This window comes from Triturus cristatus, chromosome 7, assembly GCF_964204655.1.
Source record: "Triturus cristatus chromosome 7, aTriCri1.1, whole genome shotgun sequence".
In the NCBI taxonomy this organism is placed as follows: domain Eukaryota; kingdom Metazoa; phylum Chordata; class Amphibia; order Caudata; family Salamandridae; genus Triturus; species Triturus cristatus.
This window is the reverse complement of record NC_140590.1, coordinates 154,370,705-154,396,764: the sequence shown is the minus strand read 5'-3', so window position 1 is coordinate 154,396,764 and position 26,060 is coordinate 154,370,705. Positions and strand designations below refer to the sequence as shown.

General features: G+C 49.1%; 1 protein-coding gene across 1 annotated transcript in view; it reads left to right on the top strand.

Annotated features, from left to right (window-relative positions):
• Positions 1-317: 317 nt before the first annotated feature.
• Positions 318-26,060, top strand: part of LOC146809084 (uncharacterized) — a 123,774-nt gene continuing 98,031 nt past the window's right edge. The window contains exon 1 of the mRNA XM_085614292.1: positions 318-760. Within this exon, the coding sequence (XP_085470418.1) occupies positions 422-760 (339 nt within the window). The 5' untranslated portion in view covers positions 318-421. The remainder of the gene's footprint in view (positions 761-26,060) is intronic.

Sequence of the window (26,060 nt, the reverse complement as noted above, 5' to 3'; positions counted from 1 at the left end):
TGCTTTTCTTTCCGCATAATTTACTCAACCTGCCGCATAATTTGGCCCTTCTCTGCTGTATAGTTCCAGTGGCCCTTCCTATACTGCAGGATAATCTTACTATTTCACTGAGCAGCAGAGTGGGTCCACTCTCTTCCTCACATCCTGCAGGGTGCCGCCACGCTGCCCTCCCCTTCCCTACTTCCATCCCCTGCACATTGCCAGGTGATAGGGTTTGAGAACGGATTGATGATCTCATGCCAGCTGACTGCATTGTGCCACCCTGTATGTGTTCCACACCACTCATTACCAGTGAAGTGCCCTGGGTCCCCAGGTGATCATTTCTTCAGTAGGCACCTGTACAGTGTGGCGTCTGCTGTGCCCTGTCCTTTCGGAGGAAAAAAAAACATTCATACCAAGACTTTCTGCAGCAGCAGCACAGATGGAAAACTGGGAGCAGCCCCCCAAAGGCACCCCCGAGGGCTCTGGCGACATCTGCCCCCCTGCCGTGTTCCAGGCTGGCACTGCCCCACCTCCACCCTATCCTAGCGTTGGCAACACCCTGTACAGCGTTCCTGCCAGCCCTCAGGGCCCCGTCTTCTATTCCGGGTACAACGCTGGGTACCCACCCGGGCAGACTGTGGTGGTGACCACCACCCAGCCAGGAGTGGTTGTCGCCCCTGTGCCATCCTACCACCGAGACTGCCTGGGCTACTCGATATTCACCATGATCTGCTGCTGCCTGCCCATCGGCATCGCTGCCCTCGTCTTCTCTATAAAGGTAGGTGCCAACACCTCACGCCCAATAGAGTAGGTGGGTGTGTCATGGGCCCTCTAGTGCAAGGAAGGAAATGCTCCTCTCCCCCTCGGCTGCTGTTTAAATGATGAAATACAGAAATAGTCAGGGATCAATGGGCCCCCTTAGGACTCAGGACCCCGGTGCCACAGCACCTGCTGCACCAGTGGGAGCTACGCCCCTCCCTGGGCTCCGAGTACAGTGCCAGAGGCCACGGCGGAGGATTCCTGACCAGGGGTGCCAGGGTCTCACTGCTGTTACTGAGTAGCAGTGCAGATGCCAATGTTGGCGTTCACTCATTTTGATATCGTGCGAGCATAGCTCATGCGAGCCGCGGGGCACTCTGCAGACGGGTTGTTTACTGTAAGGAGAGGCTCTCGCGTGACAGGTGCGGGGTTTCGAGTGAGCTGTAAATAGCCCAGCGAGGCTCGTGCGCGGGGTCCCTCCCGCTTGGTCCTTGAAGCCGGATGACGAGGGCCGGGGGGCAGCGGAGGAAGGGGCTGTGGAAATGTCCACCGCACTGACAGGTCGTGTTTACATTCAGATACACGCACCTACACGTGTTTACACTGCTGTGTGTGCCCAGGTTTTAACAGAATAACGGAATGCCAGGGCGGGCCCTCCACTCTGCGGCTGACGTGTCGCCCGGGCAGCGCTTGAGATCTGGCGCCCACGGGGAATCGAGGAAGCGTGAGATAATGACACGGTGCCCGCCGCTAACTGCCCGGGGCTGGGATCTGTGTTTGTTCAAGCAGCCTTTCGCAGAAGCCGACCGTGTGTTGTTCTCTTCGCTGTTGTTGATTCCCCACCACGGTTCCTAGAATGAACGGGGGCCTCTGGCTCCATCATTATTTGGCTTGGGAGTCGCTTGTGTGCACAAGCTCAGGCGACAATAATCATGTATAGAAAGAGATTTAATCAGCCGCGGCCCGTGGAGGGAGTTCCGTGGGGCGGTAAGGCGGGGCGGGGCGGGGGAGGGGCCCCACGGAACTCCCTCCACGGGCCGCGGCTGGATTTAATATATTATATCGAATTGCGTCATTTGTATAGCGCTTACGAGCCCTACCTGGGGGCATATTATCAAGCCAGGCGATAAAATTATCGCCGCTTTAGCGGCAGAAAACTGCCACTAAAGCGGCGGTAATGGGCTTGATAATATGCCGCAGAGAATTCCCATAGAAGCCCATGTTAGATGTGAAGGGCGTCTAACATGGGCTTCAATTGGAATTCCATAGAGCATATTATCAAGCCCATTATCACCGTTTTAGCGGCAGTTTTCTGCCGCTAAAGCAGCGATAATTTTATCGCCTGTCTTGATAATATGCCCCTAAGTGTTTTGCTATTAGTATTAGTGTGGTCAGGTGGGTTAAAGAGTGTATTGTATTCCAAGAGTGGTCTATTTTTAGAGTCGTTCGCCACCCGGCCAAGAACTGAGGTCTTTTCTTTTTTTTCTTTACCCCCGCAGAAATAGAGCAGGAAAATAGAAAGACCATGGGGCATATTATCAAGAAACGGCGTTAAAATTATCGCCACTTTAGAGCCAGAAAACTGCTGCTAAAGCGGCGATAATGGGCTTCATAATATGCCCTTGTGAATTCCCGCACAAGCCCATGTTCTGGTGTGAACCTGGGCTTCTTTGGGAATTCTCTGCGGCATATTATCAAGCCCATTATCGCCGCTTTAGCGGCAGTTTTCTGCCGCTAAAGCGGCGATAATTTTAACGCCGTCCTTGATAATATGCCCCATATTAGCCCAGAGTCCAGCATATCACACCAGGGGAATCTAGTGTAAAGGAAGAAAAGGCCATAAGTACCAAAGGGTTTTACCCATTCTGTGACTATGGGAAAATGTGCTGGTACTAAGGACCAAAGGGTGTGTTGAGTAGTATTAATAGGAGACTGAGGGGAGGGGAAGAAATGATTGAACAAGAACTGGGGAAAGTATGAGCTGCTTATGTGCTGCAGAATGGGATGGCAATGCGTTCCTTACTTGCCAGTAATCCCATCACTCTGATGTCTTCTTCCCTGTCCCAGTCGTCATGGAATGAGGCATGTGCACCTTGCAGACTGGCTCCCTGCTGCACATTTAAACCCAAAAATGATCCTGTGTCCTCAGCAGAATAGGCTCCGCCCTTTTAACTTCTGCCAGACGATATGCTTGATATCGCCCGCGCGGACTCCTGAAGGTGTAATCAATTGCCTTAAGTAAAGAAGCCATAAGACCACCCTGGAAGGGAGGGTGGGTTGTAAGGACTGGGGCAAAGAAGAAGGAATTGGGATTACCCATAAATAATCTAAGCATTACCTCCTCTTCCTTGTCCCAGTTCTTTTTAACTCAGGATATACCCAAGCAGATTTTAGTGCTGGGGAAAAAATGAAAAAACTACTAGAACAAGCAAGGCCAGTACACACGAGATGATTTCTTTATTTATTTATGTGTTTTTATATAGCGCAGACTTTACCCGAAGGTGTCAGAGCGCTTCACAATAGGAACAGTAACGTTACATGAGGAGAAAATTACACAAGGTTGCATAGTACAAGAGCAAACGTTACGTTACATGAGGAAAAAGTGACAATTGTGCAAGTAACAACAGTAAACAAGATACAAGATGAGGTAGCAAACGATACGTTACAAGAGGAAAGAGTGACAAGTGTGCCTGTTACATAAGCATACTGGATACAAATAGAGGTATCATACTGCAATAAGTGTCAGTCACTCCAAACATAAGAACACACTGGGAAGGCACCTCTATAGGCATGGAGTACAGAATTTCCTATAGTGAAAGAACTTCCTTGAGGGAATAGATATGGCATTAATTCTGTAAATTACATAAGCATACTAGATAAAAGTAGAGATATAATACTGCAATAAGTGGCAGTCATTCAAAACATAAGAACACACTGCGAAGGCACTTCTATAGTCATGGAATACAGAATTTCCTATAGTGAGAGTGCTGCAGATCGGCGCATATAAATTCTCCCTGCTTCCACGGACAGAGTAAACCTACAGTCACACGCACATACACACATCATACGCTAGGGCCCATCACACTAAAATTCATACTATTACTCTATCCACACTGAATATAGGAGAACCAATCTGCATCTACAATGAGGTCAATGCAACCAGAAAATCATTGCCTTGAGTCATGATTTAAAAACATAGGAAATACATTTGAAACTCAATAAATGACAAGAAATGAACACCCAACACCGTAATTCAATCAAATGCTTATTTATCTAAATTAGTTCAAAATGAAAGTCAATCATTAGCGAAATCATTATTCTCATAGTTACCTATTCTAGCTAAAAGGGTCAGGACAGGTCTCTCAGTAAAGTCTCTCGAGCTGCCGTCCTCAGTATAGGTAACATCCAAACGCGATGATCACCAGGAAAGAATGAATGAACGAACGAACCAACATGGACCCTCTCTAGTCTAACATATTTATAGGGTATGTTGCAAATAAAAGTAACAAACAAATATTAGATATCCGTTGAGCCACTGAGCAGAGCAAGCAGGAAAGGAAGTCTCTCGGTTACATTTAGAAAACCTCCGCTCAGGAAAAATCACAAAAATAAAAAGAAGGAAACTCGAGTTTGCAAATGTATCTTTCGTAAAATGTTCTTCCTTGATATCTTAGCAGAGTCACCGCAATTGTTCATTGTGTTCATTGTGACTTTATCCTTGTCCAAGGGCAGCTGGAAACGTTCCCAGAACTGCTGTCCTCACGGAAAGCTTTCTAACCAGGCAAAGGCTGCGGTCAGGTGACTCTCGACCATGTTCAGCAAGGCCTCCCATCAAAATTCAATCACTCGAGTGCAGGCTGTAAAAGGCAGCCATCTTGGTTTAGGCCAAAACAGACCATCTTAATTAAAAGAAACACAAAACAACGTTACCACAGCATAATGATTAAACAGTGTTAATCCCCACTAATACCCATATGTGTATGTAATTATCTAGCCTTCTGCAACGCAATAAAGCATTAGTACACGTTATTTTAAAAGCATAAAAATGAAACAAATAGCACTTTTGCAACACTCATTTAGTAAAACCGCACATTATTATTAAGCAACATATATGCGTCCCACGTGTAATCGTTTCCTCTCATTAGTAATGTTGGTTAGTTCAGACTTTAACAAAACAAACTATTTATTAGTGTGTTTTCAAATTAGTTATTTAAATCATAACATATAGACAAAACTAGAGCTTAAAACATGATCAATTTTCAACAGAAAACTCTGCTCCAGCAAGAGAACTTCCTTGAGGGAATAGATATGGCGTGAATTAGGTTTGGAAGTGTCTTTGAAGGAGGAGAAGTTTGAGGTCGGTTTTGAAGGACCGGGGGAGGTGGTGGTCCGGAGCTGAGGTGGAAGTGAGTTCCAGATTCTCACTGCGTTGCCTGAAAAGGATTGGGCCATCGATCTTTCCCTTTTGAAAGTGGGAGGTTCAAGCAATACATTTTCCGCATTGCGTGATGGTCTAGAACCTCCAGAGAGTTTCAGTTTGTTCGCCAAGGAGAGGAGGATTTCAAGGCTTTGTAGGTGATACAGGCAGTCTTGTAGATAGATCTTGCCTCGATGGGAAGCCAACGGAGGGAAGATAAAATGGGTGTGATGTGGTCGCTTCTTTTGGCCCCATATATGAAACGAGCTGCACAATGGAGAGCAGATTTAAGGGGGGACAAGTGAGATTTGGGGAGGCCAGTAAGAAGAGAATTGCAGTAGTCCAATCTAGAGAGAACCAGCGATTGGACCAGGGTTTTTAGGTCTTGTTCCGGGAAGAAGCGTCGGATCCCCCAAAGAAGGCGCAGTTGGTATCGAGCAGACTTTGCAATGGAATTGATGTGGGAGAGTGGATTGAGTTTTTTGTCGAGTATGACACCAAGGGAATTTGCGCTGTCGACAACGATGGGTTTATTGTTAAGTAGATTCATCTGATCCATCCATGATTGAACCGGAGGAGGAGAGAGTGAGAAGGAGAGGAGGAGGAATTCAGTTTTGGAGGGATTCAGAATGAGTTGATCAGTTGACATCCAGTTTTGAATGGAGTTGAGAGTAGAGTTTAAGATGGAGAGATCGTGTGTGGAGGACACCTTAAAGTAGATTTGGGTGTCGTCCGCATAAAGAGGATAGATGATCCCAAATTTACTTAGGATATTTCCCAATGGTTCCAAATAGAGGTTAAACAAACTGGGTGCAAGTATAGAGCCTTGAGGGACACCTTGACCTACCCCCAAAGGAGATGAAAGACTGTTCGCTATTTTGATCATTTAGGATCTATCAGAGAGGAAGGAAGCAAACCTTTTTATCACTGTGCCAGATGATTATAATTAGTGGACACAGAAGCCTTTAGTGAACATCACCTGGCAGTAGGGAAGTTTGCCCATCACAACCAAAAGATTCCCTCCCATCTGACACCACCTCCAGCGAGAATCTAAAGAGGACAGTGGGAGTGAGATCACTATACACTGAAATGCAATTTGGATATCAACCATGTAAGTGTGCGTCGAATCGTGATGTGCCTGTTGGTTCTTTGCTTGCTGTGAATCTAATAAAGAGATATTTTTTAAAAGGTGGAAGGAGTGGACCAAGGAACAGCCAAGCCGTTGTCCCGTAAAGAGGTGCCCTTTTCCTCTGCCCAAGAATAAGGTCTATTTCAGGTAGAGTGGCCCAGCAGTGCACCCCAACTGGACACGGAAATACAGAAAGTCATAGGACACGGAGATAACTGATCTCAAGCAGTAACTGAGAAAAGTGGAAGGGTTTATTCACTATCTAGCAGACCTGAAAATGACAGAACATGGGATCGCATTACTAGGCGCAGCTGAGTAGCCTGAATAGATGACTCCCTCATGGGGGATATCTACGCAGTGAAGCCGCGCCCCACCAGGAGTAGAGGGATTGGGACAAAAACAGGAAGAACAATGTCCTGAGTGTAATGGAAGACAGAATGGACCTTGGGAATAAAACCTGGACCATGATGAAGAACTAACTGATTTGGAAGGATCCTAAGGTAAGGAGCATGGTAGACGAGAGATCTGCTCTCCCACTCTCTAGGTAGGGGCAGCAGCTACTAGGAATACAACATTAAATTACAGTCATGTAAGAGAACAAGATTTCGAAGGCTCAAAGAGAGGAGACTGTAAGATCTTTAGGATGAAAGAAACATCCTACACAGGGAAAAGAGGCCTAAAATGGGCACAATCATAGGAAAAACTCTTCAAAAGTCAAGTCACTAAAAGATCAACATGTCCTGAGCCACCAATGGTGTCCCAAAAAGCTTGAATGGCTGACCATGGGGCTCAGATCGTAGAAGGAGATAGACCCAACTGAAATGCATCCAGCAGAAACAAAGAATAATTTAGTGTTCACAGACCAAAGGATGAACTCCTTTATGGAGTCACCATGTAGAAAAGTATCAGAGATTGTCATAGGAAATTAAATTGGCTGGACAAGAGAGGCAGAATCTTGAAATAGACTTGGGGCCTTATTACGAGTTTAGCGGTCCACCTGTCTGCCCACCACCACCCTGCCGACAGGAGGACCACCAAACCTGTTGAGCACCCGCCCGCCAAATTAGAACTGTAATCCATGGCAGGTCCTGCGATGGTCTCATGGCGGCGGCTGTATAAGCCTCATAGGTGTGCTTTAACTGCAGACACCCTGTGACAGTGCCTGCAGCACGTTCCTGCACAGAGTAGCATGGATACAACAAAATGCAGGAACTGTGTGCAATTCAATGGGGGCACAACATGTGCCCCCCCAAATGCATCCTCAGGCCCAAGAGTGGCCGGGGACCCTGTTAGGGCCCCCTTCGTCGCCTCCACGCCACCCTTTTTAACAGAGGGCTCACCACCATGAAAGGGGCGGTGGACAGGAAACTAGGAATATGCACCGCGGTGCCGCTGCAGCACTGCCGCGTAATAGCAACAATGTGTTTGGCCCTAGGTGGCTGGACGGGGCCGTAGTAAACCAAGAAAAGAGGTATCCTAGCAATCACATTCAAAAACTGCTAAACCAATTTAACAGACCAAAGGCCATCAATTTAATTGATATGGGCTTGAAGCATTTATTTGCTACTTCGTTCTGTACACTTTACTCCACATTTAATCATGGGCCGGATAAGTGCGGATACGTTTCAGTCAAAATCAAATTATACATATTAGAGAAACAAATAAAACAAAGACATAAAGACTTTGTGATGAAGTAATGTGATGTAACAAACAATACATGAAGCGTGATACATAACAACAATTCTCTAAACATTATATCCCTGTGTCACCAGGCAGGTCGCTCCCCTCTCCGCCATGCAGCCCCCTGTGTGACTTGAGCACTGCTGCTGCTGCCGCCCGTTGACCGGTATCCCGCTTGCTCTTTGCTATTACTTCGTTTTACCTCTGTACTGCCTGCCTTGTATTGCTTCTGCCTATATCTCTGTGCCCCCACTGTTGGTTTTTTGTGTCTGCTTTCTCCCTTGTGCCCCCTTCTCTTGTTGTCCCTTTTGCCTTCTGTGACCCCCACCCACTCCCCCCTCAAGTTTCCCGCCGCTGCGTCCCCTGCGGCCCGCTCCCCTCCAAACCCATTTGCCACCCCGCTCCCGCCTCCCAGCTGCTCCTCCTTCCCACAGCCCCTCATATGGAGGCCGCGCAGCGGTAGAGAGAGCGACCCTTGACCCTGTCACCAGGCAGGTCGCTCCCCTCGCCACCACGCAGCCCCCTGTGAGACTTGAGCACCACTGCTGCTGCCGCCCGTGAACCAGTATCCCGCCTGCTCTTTGCTTTTACTTCGTTTTGCCTCTGTACTGCCTGCCTCGTATTGCTTCTGCCTATATCTCTGTGCCCCCACTGTTGGTTTTTTGTGTCCGTTTTCTCCCTTGTGGCCCCTTCTCTTGTTGTCCCTTTTGCCTTCTGTGACCCCCACCCACTCCCCTCCCAAGTTTCCAGCTGCTGCATTCCCTGCGGCCCTGCCCCCTCCAATCCCATTTGCCACCCCGCTCCCGCCTCCCAGCTGCTCCTCTCTCCCACAGCCCCTCATATTGAGGCCGCGCAGCGGGCACGCAGCGGGTGTGCCTAAGGCAAGCCCGTCTGCGCCCGTCCGTGCCTGGACCGTGCCCATCGCCAGGACCCCTGGCCCCCGCACACACCACGATGCCCGCCTCCGCTACGACTCCAGCACTCTCCACGCACTCAACGCCGAACGATCTCGCACCTGCTGCCAGGCTGCCCCAAAATGCACCTAAGGACCCTTCTCCTACCGGAACGGCAGCTTCACCAGCATCCGGCCCGCCAACCCGCCCAACAAGGAACCCAACTTTCTCAGATGTATCCTGCTCAACACCCGCTCCGCCCGCAAACACGCCGTTGAACTCTGGGACCTACTCGACACCAACGCCCCAGAAGTCTCCTTCCTGACGGAGACCTGGCTGACCCCCTCCTCGGCACCTGAAATCGCCATAGCCATCCCGGAAGGCTACAAGATTACCCGCAAGGACCGCACCAACGGAAGAGGAGGAGGAATTGCCATCATCCACAGGAACACTCTCAAAATCTCGACACACGCAGATGACACCCTCAACAGCGCTGAAAACCTGCACTTCCAGATCCACACCGACCACAACACCACCCTCAGAGGCACACTCATCTACAGACTCCCCGGACCCTGACCGCAGTTCAGCAACTCCATCACCGACTTCATCAGCACACATGTCCTCACCTCCACGGACTACATCCTCCTCGGGGACCTGAACTTCCACCTCGAGAACAACAACGCCAACTCCTCCACCCTGACTGACAACCTCGGCAACCTCGGACTCAGACAACTCGTCACAACAGCCACTCACTCTGCCAGCCACACGCTTGACCCCATCTTCTCAGCGAGCACTCACGTCTTCTTCGACCGCACCACCGAACTCCACTGGACCGACCACCGATGCATCCACTTCACCTTCCGGAAACCCACCACACACCACCACACCCAGGAGATGCCTCGTTGCAGCTGGGGCAAGATCACCGAGGACCAGCTAACCGCCACCCTCGCCCAGAGCCCACCCACGAACCTGACCGACCCCGATGCCGCAGCCTCAGACAATGGATCAACAACTGTGCCAACACCCTTGCCCCACTCAAGAAGCTACCCAGCACTCACACCAGCAAGAGAGCCAGCTGGTTCACTGAAGACCTCCAGGCCTAAAAGCGAACCTGCCAAAAACTAGAAAAAAACTGGACCCACGAAAGTACTCTGGAAAGCTACTCAGCCCACAGGAATGCCAACTGCCAACACCACCAACTCATCCCATCCGCCAAAAGGACTGCCTTCAGAAACCACATAGACAACAACGCACACAACAGCAAAGAGCTCTTCAGCATCGTGAAGGAACTCTTCAACCCCAGCTCCAACACCAACGACATCCCACCGTCACAAGACCTGTGCGACTCGCTGGCCACCTTCTTCCATCGCAAGATCGCAGACATCCACAACAGCTTCGATGCCGTCACCACCTCGGCAACCACTGACACCCCCGCCCCCACGACCACCACCCGCACCAACCGCCTGCTCGCCTGGACCAACATCAACGACGACGACACCATCAAGATCATGAACACTGTCCACTCCAGATCCCGGGAAGACCCCTGACCACACCACATCTTCAACAATGCCAGCAGCATAATGGCAGCCCACCTCTGGAAAACCATCAACATCTCCTTCGAGACTGCAACCTTCCCGGAGAGCTGGAAACACGCAGAGATCAAGGCCTTACTAAAGAAACCCAAGGCAGACCCCACGGACCTCAAGAACTTCCGGCCCATCTCCCTGCTCCCGTTCCCGGCGAAGGTCATCGAAAAGGTCGTCAACAAACAACTGACCAGCTTCCTCGAAGAGAACAACATCCTGGATCCATCCCAGTCCAGGTTCCGCAGCAACCACAGCACCGAAACTGCCCTCATCGCCACCACCGACGACATCAGGATCCTGCTCGACAACGGAGAAACCATGACCCTCATCCTCCTGGACCTGTCAGCCACGTTCGACAGTCTGCCACCACACACTAAGAGCACGCCTCCACTACGCCGGAATCCAAGAGAAGGCCCTGGACTGGATCACCTCCTTCCTCTACGGGAGAACCCAGAGCATCCGCCTCCCCCCCTTCCGCTCCGAAGCCACCGAGATCATCTACGGCGTACTCCAAGGCTCATCCCCCAGCCCAACGCTGTTCAACGTCTACATGGCACCACTCGCCCACGTCGCCCGACAGCACGACCTCAACATTATCTCCTACGCCGACAACACCCAGCTGATCCTCTTGCTCACCAAGGACCCCCACACCGCCAAAGCCAACCTCCACGAAGGAATGAAGGCCATCGCCGACTGGATGAGGAACAGCCGTCTGAAGCTGAACTCGGACAAGATGGAGGTCCTCATCCTCGGTTCCAGCCCCTCATCCTGGGGACTCCTGGTGCCCGACGGCAATAGCAGCACCCCCTACACCCACCAACCACGCACGAAACCTGGGGGTCATCCTCGACTCCACACTCTCCATGACAAAGCAGGTGAACGCCGTCTCCTCCTCCTGCTTCAACACCCTTCGCATGCTCTGCAGGATCTTCAAGTGGATCCCCACCGAAACTAGGACGGTCACCCAGGCCCTTGTCAGCAGTAGACTGGACTACGGCAACACACTCTACGCAGGAGCCCCGGCCAAACTCCTGAAATGACTCCAACGCGTCCAGAACACCTCCGCACACCTGATCCTCGACATCCCCCGCCCCACCACATCACACCCCCCCTGAAAGACCTGCACTGGCTCCCCATCAACAAGAGGATAACCTTCAAGCTCCTCACCCACGCACACAAAGCACTCCACGACACCGGACCAGCGCACCTCAACAGCCGACTCGGCCTCTACACCCCCGCCCGCCAGCTCCGATCCGCAGACCACGTCTTCGCCACCGTCCCCCGCTTCCGAAGAGTGACCGGCGGTGGCAGATCATTCTCCCACCTCGCCACCAAGACTTGGAACACCCTCCCCATCCACCTATGGCAGACCGAAGACCTCCTAACCTTCAGGAGACTCCTCAAGACCAGGTTCTTCGAACAGTAGCAGCATCCCCTCTCCCCAGCGCCTTGAGACCCTCACGGGTATGAAGTGCGCTTTACAAATGCAATGATTGATTGATTGATTGATTGATATCACCAGTCTTAGTTCACAAACGGAGCAGCTACTAGGACAACCTTTAGCATCCACATGGTGTAACAAATTCAAGAAGCTGCTACCCACGGGCAAAAGAGAACTTAGGCCCAGTAGTGAGACAATTCAAATACCATTTCTAATGGGGGAAACTTAATTAAAAGCGAAGTCCCCGCCTTGTGTAATGCCGACGAGTTTCGATTCCCAAGGTGGTTTGTGGGATTCTCTTCAGAGCGTGGACTGGTTTATCTGATTGAATAGGAAATAAATTTGCACATTGCAGGGGAGAAGAGGCAAGTTAAAATGTGAATGGCACGATTCTCGCCAGGCGGGCGGTGCTTTTACAAAAGGTATAGGAATGCTTGCGGTCGGTTAATTGGAAGCCTAGTTGTGCTGTGGAAGGGCGATTTGCGCCATGCCGGTGATGTTTTCTTTGATGCTTGCTTTCAGCTCTCAGTTGGTTTAGTAATTACCAATAGCTGAACAAGTTTGCACAGAAATCGCTTCTCTCTGCAATCGACTGTGAAGGTCGTGTAGTGGTGTCTCTTTCCCAGCTTCTCACTCCAAACTGCAGCACTGCCAGCATATTTCTGCCCCCTTCTGCTGAGTGACTGTTGCAGGATCCTGGATCCCCTGCAGACACAGCAGTCAGGTGGCGATCCGACTGCCACACTCTGAATACTGTGGGCAGACCCGCAGTGGTGGCAGAGGCCGAATTGCCACCGCAAGTATGGCGGTCCTGTGCCTGTGCTACGTACTCATAATAAGCCCCTAATCTTGGAAGCCCTAACATCTCAACTTCAAAACCAAAAGTTGTTGTTTCCAGGAGGCCTTTGAGGGAAGAACTGGAAAGCAAGCTGAGTGTAGTAGTGGACAGGAGGAAAACCTGTTTCCTGTCAATTGCAATCTGATGCAGGAGAGGAAACCATCGAATTCTTCTCCACATGCCAACATTTGGGGAATGAGAGGGAAGCTGAGGTGTACGGGGAAGGGAGAAAATCTGAAGGCCAAGGACACAGAAGAGCATCCACTCCTCATGCCCTGTGCCTTGTCCCTGAAACTGACTGCAAACCAGAGGGAGCAAGGCATTGGCACACGAGGAAAAAGGTTTAGAGAGGGAGGCTCAAAGGTGCCAGAACCTTTGTGAAGACTCGGTGAGATGATTTGAGGCTGAAGGGAAGAATTTAGCATTGAACATTAAATCTACTATTGAAAAGCTATGAAACAAAAAGAGGCTAGAATAAATGCACGCATGAACGGAAGGATCTTCCAGATCCAGCACTGTCATGTTTGCCCATGAAAGGTCAGTTGGTGGTGGAACATATACTGATTGACGTGTTTATTGATGAACATTCGGAAGTCTCTGGCTTTTTTCTCCAGCACAAAGACGTGTGAGTAGACACCCAGTACCAAAAAACGTGGGTCCTAGGAAAGGAGACTTCAAGATTGCAGTCTTCTGTACTCCCTTTACCTTCAAGCCATGGGCCAAAACTTGCCAACAGACTAAGATAGAAACTATTTTAGGTGTGCAAAAGGGTGCATGCCTGTAGGATGTACACATCACATGGCTGACAGACAATAGTTCTGGCTTCTTCGCTGATTGCTGGGTTTGTGTGTGTGTGCATGAGTGAGTGGGTGAATGTGAGAATGTATCAATATTCGGAAGGACCCAAGATTGAAAGAATGGATCAAACAGCATGTGACAGAGCGTACGCAAATATGAATGAGTAAGTGCATTAATGAGTTAATGAATTGGTCACTGAGTGCATGGAGAGATGAATGGATGAGTGAATGCTAGGATGGGTGATAAAGGAAGTGTCCTTGGAGAAACAGTTGAATGATTTGATAAATAAACAAATGAGTGGTGAATGAGTGAGTACCCTGATGTGTGAGTGAATGGATGGATGGATGAATGAATGGGCTGCCATCTACCAATATCTACGCATGCATCTATCCACCCATACATACTCGTCCTTCCACCGACTCATGGTCTCATCTATCTTTCAATCAATTGTTACATCGACCAACATTTGTCTAGTCACACTTATGCTTTCATCTTCTCATCCATGTAACCACAAACATATCAGTCTATTTAAAAGGAACCCCGAGAGTCATGTATCAGCCTCCACATTTGCATGGACATTGTCTTTTCTTGCATGTTTACTGGTATGTGCATTTTCTTTGTTTGTATTGGTTCTTCTGCGGCCCGATGAAAAGATGTGAGGAATTCTTTGAAGAGACTAAGAGTGACCAGAACTACAAACTCCAGCCAGAAGCTCTGCAAAGAATACCTGTACTTATGAATTCGATATACTAGAAATCGGAAATAACTGGGTGGATCCGGATTTACTGAGTGGAACTCATTGTGGTTTTCCTGAATCTGGGCGTTTTAATACAGGCATTTCACTCCTGCTCTAGGTAGGTGGTAAATGTCTGTCGGGGCTACTGCGCGGGGTAGCGGGTGGTTCAGACATGAGTGGGAAGGGTGGGGTAGTGTATGAGACAATGTTGCCTAGCAGCGGGGAGCATTACATTCTTCTCCCATGCCTTAGCTTAGGGTCAGGTCCAAGCTGCAATGCAGCCCTTTCCCAGTGCAATTTTACTGGCCAGATTTTCCAGACGGTAGGATCAGGCCTGGTGTCGTTTACAATTGTGTGGAGCGGAATTCCATATGGTAATTTCCCTCTACACAACTCCTAATACGGTCCTTTGTGTTTCTTGAATATTAGTGTGGCGTTTGTATGTGCCTGAATGATAGCTGTATTTTCTGTGTGCCTGCAAATATGTTCCTGTGCGTATTGATGCCTATATGTAGGTTTGTATGTGCCTGAATACATCGAGGTGTGTTCCTCTGCCCCTGTATGTGATAAAATGTATATACTGTCTTTGTTTGCGTGTATATTTGGATGTTTGTCTGTTTATGTACATATGAGTACTTGAAAGTGTTTTTTGTGTGTGTCTGGGTAACATGTCTCTATGTCTGAGCATTTGTGTTTGTCCATACATTGGTCTGTGTCTCTTTATGGGTGACTGATGGTGACCCTCAGTTAATGAGGATCCTCAACTTGTCCACTTCGAGACTGTGTAGAACAGGTTCTCCGAGAAAAGTAGACAGAAGAGTGGCCTGCAGTGGCCTTACCTCACTTACATCTTGTTTTGTTGGTTAGCTTGTATACTCAGCAATAATACAAATACATTTGTTAAAAATGTGCAAGATACAGGTTTGTGAGCTCAGTAGTGTAAACCTCACATGATGAATTCCTAAGCAACAATCGGTCCTTAATTTGTGCCGGTGATTGCCAGTGCTTGGCACTGGCATATGTTTGTAAACACCGGCACAGATTTATGCGAATCCACCACATGGATACACTGCATGTTTATTTTTAAGCAAAAATAATTTGTGGACCATTTAAGTATCTACTATAACTTTACAAAAATGATAAAACTTGGGCTTAAAAACCTGCAGTTTAATGTGACACGTGGGTTTTTCCAGCAGCAGTATATCTATGTGAAATACCTTTGGCTCTTTTCTTTTTCTTTCCATATTTCGGAATTCAAATATTTATCATTATAGATTCATGTGCCCTTCCGACATAAGGGCGGTCGAACCACCATTGCCCTGCCGCAGCCTCCAGGGAACCACCGTTCCCTTGCAGTGTTGCGGCAGCCAGGAGGCGGTAATATGCTTGGCGAGTCTGCCGAGGTCAAGGCCAAGCAGAGTACAAGTTTCCTCTCCGCCACAGTTTTCGTGGCGGTTCCACAACCATGAAAACCGTGGCAGAGAGGAAACAAAAGGGGCCCTATAGGGTCCCCTGGTTCCTCACGCGCTATGGATGCACACAGGCGAGCACAACATGTGCCCCCCTGTGTGCATGCACACCAGTTCCTGCACGGCATGGACTCTTTAATCCATGCCGTGAAGAAACTGTTTTTGGTGTTCCCATTGCGGTGCCCATTTTTCGAAGCACCGCCGTGGGAACGTCAACAAATAGCCCACCAGACAGGAGGAAACTTCTAATCTGGCGGGTGACCTGACCACAACTTTGGGGGTGCGGCATCGGGGCAGACCCGGCGCTGCATCGCCAAAGTCATAATCATGCCCATAGTGTCAAAAATAATGTGGAAAAAAATATTGACCAGAAACAGGGAACAATATCGACTTTATAGCAATTTATTTAAAATAGTTAGTTCAAAATAATGTAATGTTAAATAAATAGTGTTAGAAATGGGGGTCTCTATTTGGCAGAGGTTTGCACCTTTGTCCAAGTAGGGACCCTTCTTTCTAGTCAGGGTAAGGGGGAACCACTTCTAAAATAACCCCTGGTCTTCCTCTTGGTAGCTTGGCATGCGCAGACAGGCTTATCTCAGAGGCAGTGTGTAAAGCATTTGTGCACACATACAGTAATACAGTGAAAATACTACAAATGGACACCACACCAGTTTTGAAAAACAAGTAGTCTTTATCTAAACCAAACAAGACCAAATACGACAAAAATCCAACATACAATAAAGTAAAATAGTTACTGTTCCAAATAACCTTTAAATTGCAGGAAAAACGTGAAAATACAGTTCCTCCGACTCGGTAGCTCCGTTCGGGGTTACCGCGATACTGAACATGACAGAGTCTAACAATTCCAGCCAACCGCATCGATACGGGTCAGATAAGGCGTCAACAGAATCGGAGACAGTACCTTTCTTGTTGCGTCCAATGCACCGATGCGAGTCGGTTGGGGCAACCGGCGCAGTTGCGATGTGAGATGGAAGCGTTGCAGTGTGCGGTGTCCTCATGGCTTGGTGCAGGCTGCGTCTCGTTGACGGAGTCAGTGAGACCAAGGCCTGCGTAGCAAGGAGAGACGGTGCTTGATGCGGTGCTGGCAGGTCATGGTACGGCGACAGAGCCAGTTGATGTTCGAGTCGGGCAGCAATGGAGTCCGTGACGTCTATCCAGCATGTAGCGAAGCGGTGCAGTGCCCACAGGTTGCGGTGCAAGCAGTGGCTCCTACATATACGGGACCCACCAAAAACGCTTATTGATTAGAGGAAGTGACTTATTTGAAAACTCTGGAAACTGCTTTCCCAAAACGACTTAGTGAGTACCCAGCTTGTTCTTCATTGCGTCACTACCTTTAAGTGCATTTCTGTGTGGATTTGATGAGCTTGGTGCACAAGACCTGAAGCGACATTGGCGCATGGATGGAAGACTTAACTGTTGAGTGCGGCAGTCAGCAGGTCACACACTGAGTCTCTGTGACGTCATCGATGTTCGTGTGATACTCTCTTCTCTGCTGGGACTACGGCTAGCCATGTTCCTAACCTGCTTTCCAGTGACATTTGCGGTGAGCCGTACTTTCTTTTGCTTGATGCGCATTGGACAAGAATATTTTGTGACCTCTTCTCATATCACTGACGTGCTGCTATTTTTGATCATTGAACTGTGCATTCTACCGTTGTGCTTGTGTTTACTCTTTGCTTTGCTTGCACTTCCTGGACAGCCTGCATACGGAGGAGCGGTGCAGGATTAAGGACAGGTTTCTGTTGCGGGGGTTCACTGAGTACTTTATTGTGAGCAGCAATTGTGCGTATCTTCATTTTAAAAGGTGAAAATAAATTGCACTACATCCCCCACAATGCCTACAGCACTGTCTGATTGCAGCTGCCCCATTCAGAGGCGTGTCATTGTTGGTCAATATATGAGGGAGTAGGCACACCGTAGCACGCTTACCTTCCACCAAGAGCCTTTGAAAAAGCTAGTCAGCAAAACGTGTTCGGCATCGCGAAAGGCTGCTTTTAACCTACCTGCTACATGAACTCTGCCCATACCTGTGACTGAGGCTGGTAACCTCCGTCGTCTCCTCGAGTGCTGCTCAAATTGAGACTATCACGTGTTTGCATAGATTAATTATTATGTAAGTGTGTTTAACTTTTTTTAATTACGTTTATTTGTTATATTTGGTAAAATGTATATTAAATCTAGTTTATTTTTTTAAAATTAAATTTATTATTTAATATATGTAATATGTATTCTTTTCTTTTATATATTTATATATATATATATATATATATATAAAAATCGTTATTTTGTACAACTATATTTTTGACATCGATATTTTTTTTCGGGATATTTTGTACTTGTTTAAGTATAGGGAGTCGATACTTTTGCATTCTATATTTTTTAAATCTATATTTTGTACATCGATATTTTGTCAGTGAACCGAGCAGTTTGTTAGAACTAAGTGACCATCTGAGAAAATTCTCACTGGGGATATGAGGAGTTTTGCTCAAGTTGCTGAAGAACTATCGTAGGAAAATGGGGTTTGCATTAGGAATAAACTTTTTGTTCCAAATGCCCAGCTCAGAGAGAAAATTATTAGGATGGCCCATGAGGGCCATATGGGAATTTCAGCTACCTGCAAGAAAATAAGAGAATTTTACTGGTGGCTGAAATTAGATAAGCAAGTCTCTATCTTTGTCGGTGTGTTCCCTCAATGTGTTGTTTCTGGCAAGCATTGGAGAGTATCTAGAAAACCATTATTTTCAGTCCCTTTTCCTGATGAACCTTGGGAAATGATCACTTTAGATGGGGCGCTAGGTGGCGCGCACACGGAATGGCCGCACTGCAGTGAGGCTCCCACAGCCCGGTGCCTTAATCCTTTAATAATCCTGCTCAAATGAAGTGGCGGCAGTGTCAGCCTGTCTCAAAGGCTGCAGGAACCTTATAGGCAGCCTCGTTGCGAATCTGGGGAAAATTGCGCTGGAGGATTCGAAGCTGGACGGCCGGGAAGAGTGGCCGGGACGCTGCGGGAGAGCACTGCGAGGATTGCGGATGGCTGGCAGGCGTACCTGAGGCCGCGGCTGCACACGAGGCGTTAGGCCTCGGGGGCGGCCTGGACGTCGGACGTACACGTAGTGAAAGGCCATGCCCGAGGTAGAGGAGATCGCCGTGGTCCCGTGCCCTGGCTGTGGCTCTGTGCTGGACCTTCAGAGCGTTGACGGCGTCGCTGGCATAGCCGGGCAATGAGGCGGTGAGTGCCGGTTAGCGGAAGATCTGCCTTGCGATCGCAGCTGTGCAGCGGCCGCGGTGCGGGGATCGGAGGACGTGCGAGGCAGAGAAGTGGGTGCATTAACCCCCCCCCCTGCTGCATTATCGAGCACCGGCACAGAGTAGCGCTGAGCGCCAGGAGCGCCCCGGAAACGAAAGGCACCTTACGAAGCGGTGCTGTTGGAGCCAGCGAACTGAATGCCTGCGGTGACTCCCGGCCAAGACGGGCTTCTCCCATCAGCGAGACTGGGGGTGTACGCATTGCTCGGGGCACTGCCTCAATTGCGGAGGGGAGAAGATTTGTTGGCAGCTAAGGGGGCAATATGTGATTCGGACTTCCACATCCTCTGGGGCAGTACAATTGGGAGCGCGACCTGGCTTTCTCATCGGGCGGCGACTGCCTTGAGGTGGCAGTTGAACTGCATGTGCGCCTGATTGGAGCAGGATCAACTAAGCGGACTGGAGATCCGAGGGGATGACCTGCGGTTGATTTGCCGAGGGGGCGTAACAGAGCGGATTGTCAGGAGAACTTGTGGACTTCCTTAATATTGGGGACGGAGGTAGAAGAGCGCGGCCGGGACTGGTGAGCTTCATATGCGGCGAGGAAAGGCTGCGGGCCAGGAGATAGGAGTGAGGCCTGGTGAACGGTGAGGCGGGGATTGGTTGACACTCGGCCTGTAACACCGCTTCAGAGACAGTATAGGTAAGACGGATGCCAGGCAGCCGAAACTGCATTTCGAGACAGTGCGACGCGGGACCCAGGCCCAACAAGCAGGTCCGCTTCAAGAGGGACGGAATGGGGCCCAGGAAGGAGCTGTGGCACCAGATACCGACGTCCAGAGTATTCTACAGAAGATCCGGCAGGGCTTCGCCACTGTGGTTGAGAAGGTAGACCGCATGTCGACCAGAATGGATGCTATAGTCCACAAGCTCGAGGGGCATGAGGAGCGGCTAACGGAAGCGGAACGGCGCATATCAGAAGCGGAAGATGCGACCTCCAGCCAAGCCACACGGCTTGCCCAGATGGATAATCTGCTGCGGGTCATTGCCGCAAAGAATGAGGACTTGGAAGCGTGCAGTCGGCTCAACAATATACGCGTACTGGGGATTCCGGAATCCACCAATGTAGGGAGGATGGAGGAATATATAGAGAAGTTGCTATTATCCTCTGTAGGCATGGAAGCATTCTCCAGCCAGTTCATTGTAGAACGTGCCCATAGAGCTCTGGGGCCACGGCCGCCACCAGGAGGCAATCCACGTCCGATCATTGCGAGACTATTAAACTATAGAGACCGCGACGTGGCTTTGCGCGCCGCCAGAGGAAAACAGTCTTTGACGTATGATGGGAATACCTTTTCAATCTATCCTGACTTTACACCTATGGTTCAAGAGGAGAGGCTTAAATTTATGGAGGTCAAGGCTAAATTACGAAAGGCGCAAATTGACTATGCGTTGCTATACCTGGCGCGCCTCAGAGTGACATATCAGGGAAATCAACATTTCTTCACTGCGCCGAACCAAGTGGAAGAATTCCTTAAGCAAATGAAAAGAGCGAATCGTAATGGTGGAGGAGGGCCGGCTGCGTGGTGGTTGGTGTCGGAGGGAGCGGCGGAGGACTCCCTGGGAGCTGCTGCAAGTGGACCCGGAGGGGTCATTCTCGAGACCTGATGTATACTACTTTTGCTGCGGCAGGAGATGAGACTGAGGCTAAGTACTATTGCTGCCTGCTGACCTAGTTGCGCAAATGATTTTGATCACCGGGCACCATCTGGCCCCTGGAGCCTGAATGTTTCCTTTGGGGGAGGCTTCTTTTTTTTTTTTTTAGGGGCGAGCGGTGAATGTGCGGCTACCTAGTAGAAGCCCCCAGCGGGTATCACCCTGGGGCGGTTCGCTGCACATCCCAGATGGGTGTTGTAGCATATACAATTGACACGTTGGGATTGGGGAGGGCAGGGAGGGACTATGTCGCTGGCAAGTTGGGGCTGCTTCAGTGGGAGGGGGCGGGAACTAATGGGAAAGTTACTGGTTTCAATATGTCTACCTCCCAGAAGGGTGCTAATGGAAATGGGCTGGGGGTGAGTTGGACCGAGTTCGAAGTTGAGCATCTCAGATTGTCTATTTTCCTATGTGATATTGTAGGAGGTTGGATACACTACAATGCTGGAATGGTGCTTTGGGGCATGACTAGTGTTCGGGAGTATGGCTGATTGTGATGCTGGCAGATTGAATATCGTCACATGGAATGTTCGGGGGCTGGGGGATGCGCGGAAGAGGCAACAGTTGCTTGCCTATCTAGACAGGCATCACACACACATTGCCATGCTACAGCAGACACATTTTACTCCCCAGAAATCTGGCGGGTTTGCGAACAAATGGGCGGAGCACAGGATTTTCTCCTCCTATTCTTCTTATGCACGCGGGACGGCTATCCTTATAAAGAAACAGGTGACCTTTCATCTCGTGGGTTCAGCAGGGGATGTACAGGGACGATATTGCATAGCGTGGGGGTGGCTGGGCTCGGTGTCAGTTACTTTGGCCTGCTGCTATGGGCAAAATGTGGACGATCCGGCGTTCTTTACTGCGCTGTGGGCCAAGATATTTGAGGTGGGCTCCAAACACATTATTTGGGGTGGGGACTTTAACGTCACGTATAACCCAAGGTGTGATAGATCACATCCGGCCTCGCATCATTACACCAAGGCAGCTGGGGTTCTCAGGGACACTATTGATGCATATCAATTAATAGATGCTTGGAGGCACGTACACCCGAGCTCGCAAGAGGGCACACATTACACAGCGCAGGCAGCCTCCTGGGCGAGACTTGATTATTGGTTAGTATGTAGGGGGCTGGGCCCCGCGATCTCACAGGTGCAACATATGGCCAGAACATACTCTGATCATGCCCCAGTTCGGCTCACGTTGTCCTCGACAGACCTTGGGGTGCCGCGAGGTGGCTGGCGGTTGCAAGCTACCATGCTGCTTGATGCGGTCTTCCAGGAGGAGCTGCTGGAGGAGGTATGGGAGTTCTTTGCCCGCAATAAAGGGTCAGTGGACAGCGTAGAAATTATCTGGGAGGCATTTAAAGTAACAATGCGAGGGTTCTGCATGTCCAAGGGGTTCGGGGTGCTAAAGGATATCACTAACACACTAAATAGGCTGGAGAGGGAGCTGAAACTGATGGAGGAGGAGATGGCTCTGACTCCATCCGCTAAGGTCCAGGCACGATTCAGAGACACACTCACAGAGTATATGGCTACAGCTGAGAGGGAGACACGCTTTCGGGGGGAATACTGGAGGGCCCGCTGCTATGGAGAGGGTGAACGGCCGGGGAGGATGTTAGCAAACTTAATTAGGAAACCTCGCTATTCAAATTATATCCTGGAGATTGAAGAACTTGAGGGGGCGGTTTACCGGGACAAGGCTAATATTCTTAGTGCATTTACGAGACATTACGGACAATTGTATACCACCACCAGAAAGGATGATTTAGATCTGGAGGGCTTTTTGGGGGATGTAGCGCTGGGGTGGCTTAGCGATGCGCAACGAGAGTTTTTATGTGCCCCGTTTGAGCTAGATAAGGTTCGGGAGGCTATTATGAGTATGCAATCGGGGAAAGCCACTGGAACGGATGGTATCCCTATAGAATTTTATAAGACGTATATAGATATTATGGCCCCCGTCTTGCGAGAAGTCTACGAGGAATCGCTGGAAGTAGGCTCCCTTCCTGCGTCCATGAGGAAAGCACTTATAGCATCAATGCTGAAGCCTGGAAAATCGCCCCGGCAGTGGGATTCCTATAGGCCACTCTCCCTCCTAAACTGTGATGCCAAGATACTGGCCAAGCTGATTGCCACTCGCCTGAGTCTGCTACTGAAAATTTGATACTCCCGGACCAGTCCGGCTTTGTACCAGGAAGGGCAACATCCCATAACTTACGGACACTTTTTGCGATTCTTAACAATGTCTCGCCCGACTTACCTCTCGCAGCTGTATTCTTAGACGCCACTAAGGCGTTCGATTCGGTAGAGTGGGATTATATATTCGGAGTAATGCTACAAATGGGCTTTCCCCCTTTTTTTTGTCATGGATCAGACTCCTGTATGACTTACCAGTAGCCAGGATACTCATAAATGGACACACGTCACCACCACTGTCCATTACGAGGGGTACCCGGCAGGGGTGCCCACTCTCTCCTCTGCTCTTTGCCATTGTAGTGGAACCGTTAGCAGCGAAACTGCGACAGCATCATAATGATAATGCATTGCGTTGTAATCTGCGGCAGATCCTTATATCCCTATACGTGGATGATATTACATTATATATCCGGAATCCCCACGATAATTTGAATCCGATACTGCGGGAGTTTATAGTGTTTGGGAAATTGTCAGGGATTCATATTAATTGGAACAAATCTAGTATATTCCCATTGACGCAGGCAACGCATAAATTTGCGTTGGACTACCCCCTAGAGTGGTGTGATGAGGAGCTGCGCTATTTGGGGATAAGAGTGACGAGAGACAGAGACGAGCTTATGAGATTTAACTATGGTACTGGAATAACGCGAATGGCAGACTGTGTGACCCGATGGATCGCACTCCCCCTGTCCATGGCGGGTCGGGTCGGGTCTCCCTGATTAAAATGGTGATCCTGCCTCAATTACTTATTTCTAAATATTCAGTTTTATCCGGGGAGACATTTCTTTACGACGCTCAGGTCGGAACTGACACAACTGATCTGGGGAGATTGGCAACCGCGGTTGCAATGGGATGTACTTACTAGGCCATACTCGCAGGGAGGGTTTGGGGTGCCAAACTTTGAATTATATTATCTCAGCGCGCAAGCCCACTATGCTTGGTACTGGGTGGCGCAGCCCAGGTATATGCCACAGGTGGCGGCGGAGCACTGGCTCGCGCACCCGATACCGATTGATGGACTGCTATTTGAACCGGTTGCACCTAGGGATAAGAAACCAACTACGGTCGCCTGTATGATCAATGCTTGGCACCGGATTGGGCGCATCTTACAGACCTCCATGCAGTATGCGGCTTCATTGCCGCTCACGTATCACCCGAATTTACCTTTACTGCAGGAGACACTGTTCCACAAGTTCAGGGAACGTATGAATATTCAGAGGTGGGGGGATTTGTATCATGAAGGGAAGTTCAGCTCCGCAGAGCAGATGTTACAAGGTCCGCAACAAACCCCACTTGATCTTTTTTTATATGTCAGACTGAGGCAGGGGATTCGAACTATTACTCCGAATTTCCCAAATGAACCACTGGCGTTTGCCCCACTGCATGTAATGTTGAAATGCAAGACAGCCACACGGCTAGTCTCATTAATTTACAGAACAGTAGACACCCAAAGGGGAATGGCTGACCCGCTCTCTCGCGCGCGATGGGATACAGAGCTCAACATGACGCTTTCGGATGAGCAGTGGGAGTATTGTTGTCTGCAGACTGAGAGAGTGACGGCCAGCAGTAGACTTCCGCATGATACACTATAAGTACCTACATAGATTATACTATACGCCGGTTAAGATGTATAGATATCGGCTGAGAGAGACGGATTGCTGTGCCAGATGTAGGACCCCTAGAGCGGATTTTCTGCATCTGGCGTGGGCGTGCCCTGAGGTGAATGAATATCGGCGACAGGTCTTCGAGGCGCTGACTCATATGGTGCATACGCATATTGAACCCACACCATTGATGGCGTTACTTGGGTATGTCAGACCGATACAGGCAGCACATAGGAAATATGTGTCACTGGGGCTCTTGATGGCAAAGCGGAGGGTGGCCTGTCGATGGGGTATGGGCCAAGCCCCGAAATTCAAGGACTGGATTACTGATCTTGTGACATGCCGGGAGCAGCTTGATACATACTCGGAGCTATTGCCTAGTGCCTCTAGGCCGCGGAATATATGGGCCCCCTTGACCTTTTATCTGCTTGAGCATCCGCAGGAGGCAATGGGATCGGAAGCTGGGAGGGTAACACACTAGAAGGCTGGGGGCTATGGTTATGGGAATGGAGGATTGTTGTAGCGCAGAGATGGGAGATTGTTGTGTTTCTGGTATCAATCACTCCCCAATGTTGACAGGTGACTGGAATGTGTACCATGTAGAATATTAGGAGACTGACCTAAATTGTTCTAATTAACGATGTCTGTGATGGTGTACACTCTTGATGCAGAGCGTATCCTAACTGGCCTTTGGGGGTTTTGCTGACTTAATGCCATGTTTTGATGATGTATATCTCTATGATGACTATGCTTCCGATGACACTATAGATGTATTGCCGATGCACTGTGTACCTATGTGACATTTCTGATGATGCTACTGTTTGTAATAAACCAATAAAAAGAAATAAAAAAAATTAAAATAAAAAAAATGATCACTTTAGATTTTTCCAGGCCGTTTAATCTGCTTCCATCTGACAAAAGGTATCTTTTAGTAGCCATTGGCTACTTTTCGAAGTGGTTGTATTACTCTTTTGTAGAGGCGGCCAGTTCCTCCACGGTGATCACTTTTCTTGAGAATATATTTAAGGTGGACGGTTCACCATGCAATATAGTTACAGACAATGGCATGCATTTTGTCTCTAGACAGATGGTGGATTTTATGAAGAAGTACGATATTAAACACTCTCAAGTGGCATTGTATAGTGCATCCTCCAATGGATTAGTTGAGAGGGCTAGTTGTTTTCTAAAAGAAAGAAATCAGACAGTATTTGCAGCCAATATTGATGTTTCAGAGATTTTGCAGGAAAAAGTTTGGGCATACCTCACATCACCGTATTCTACCACAGGAGTTACCGCATTTAAAGCTCTCACAGGCAGGGAAGCCAGATCAGTGCGTATGCTAAGGTGTTTTTTTAATTTCTCCGCTGGGTGGTCCCTTGCTAAGGCAAGTAAGGAAGGGGAATATGTTCAACTTCTCAGACACAGAATGGCGGGTAAGCAGCTCAAACAAAAAACTCAATATTACAGGACAGAGGCTGAAAGTGTCCAAATAGCTGCAAATGATTGGGTCTTAATCAAGAAACCACATAGGGTCTTTAAAAGTC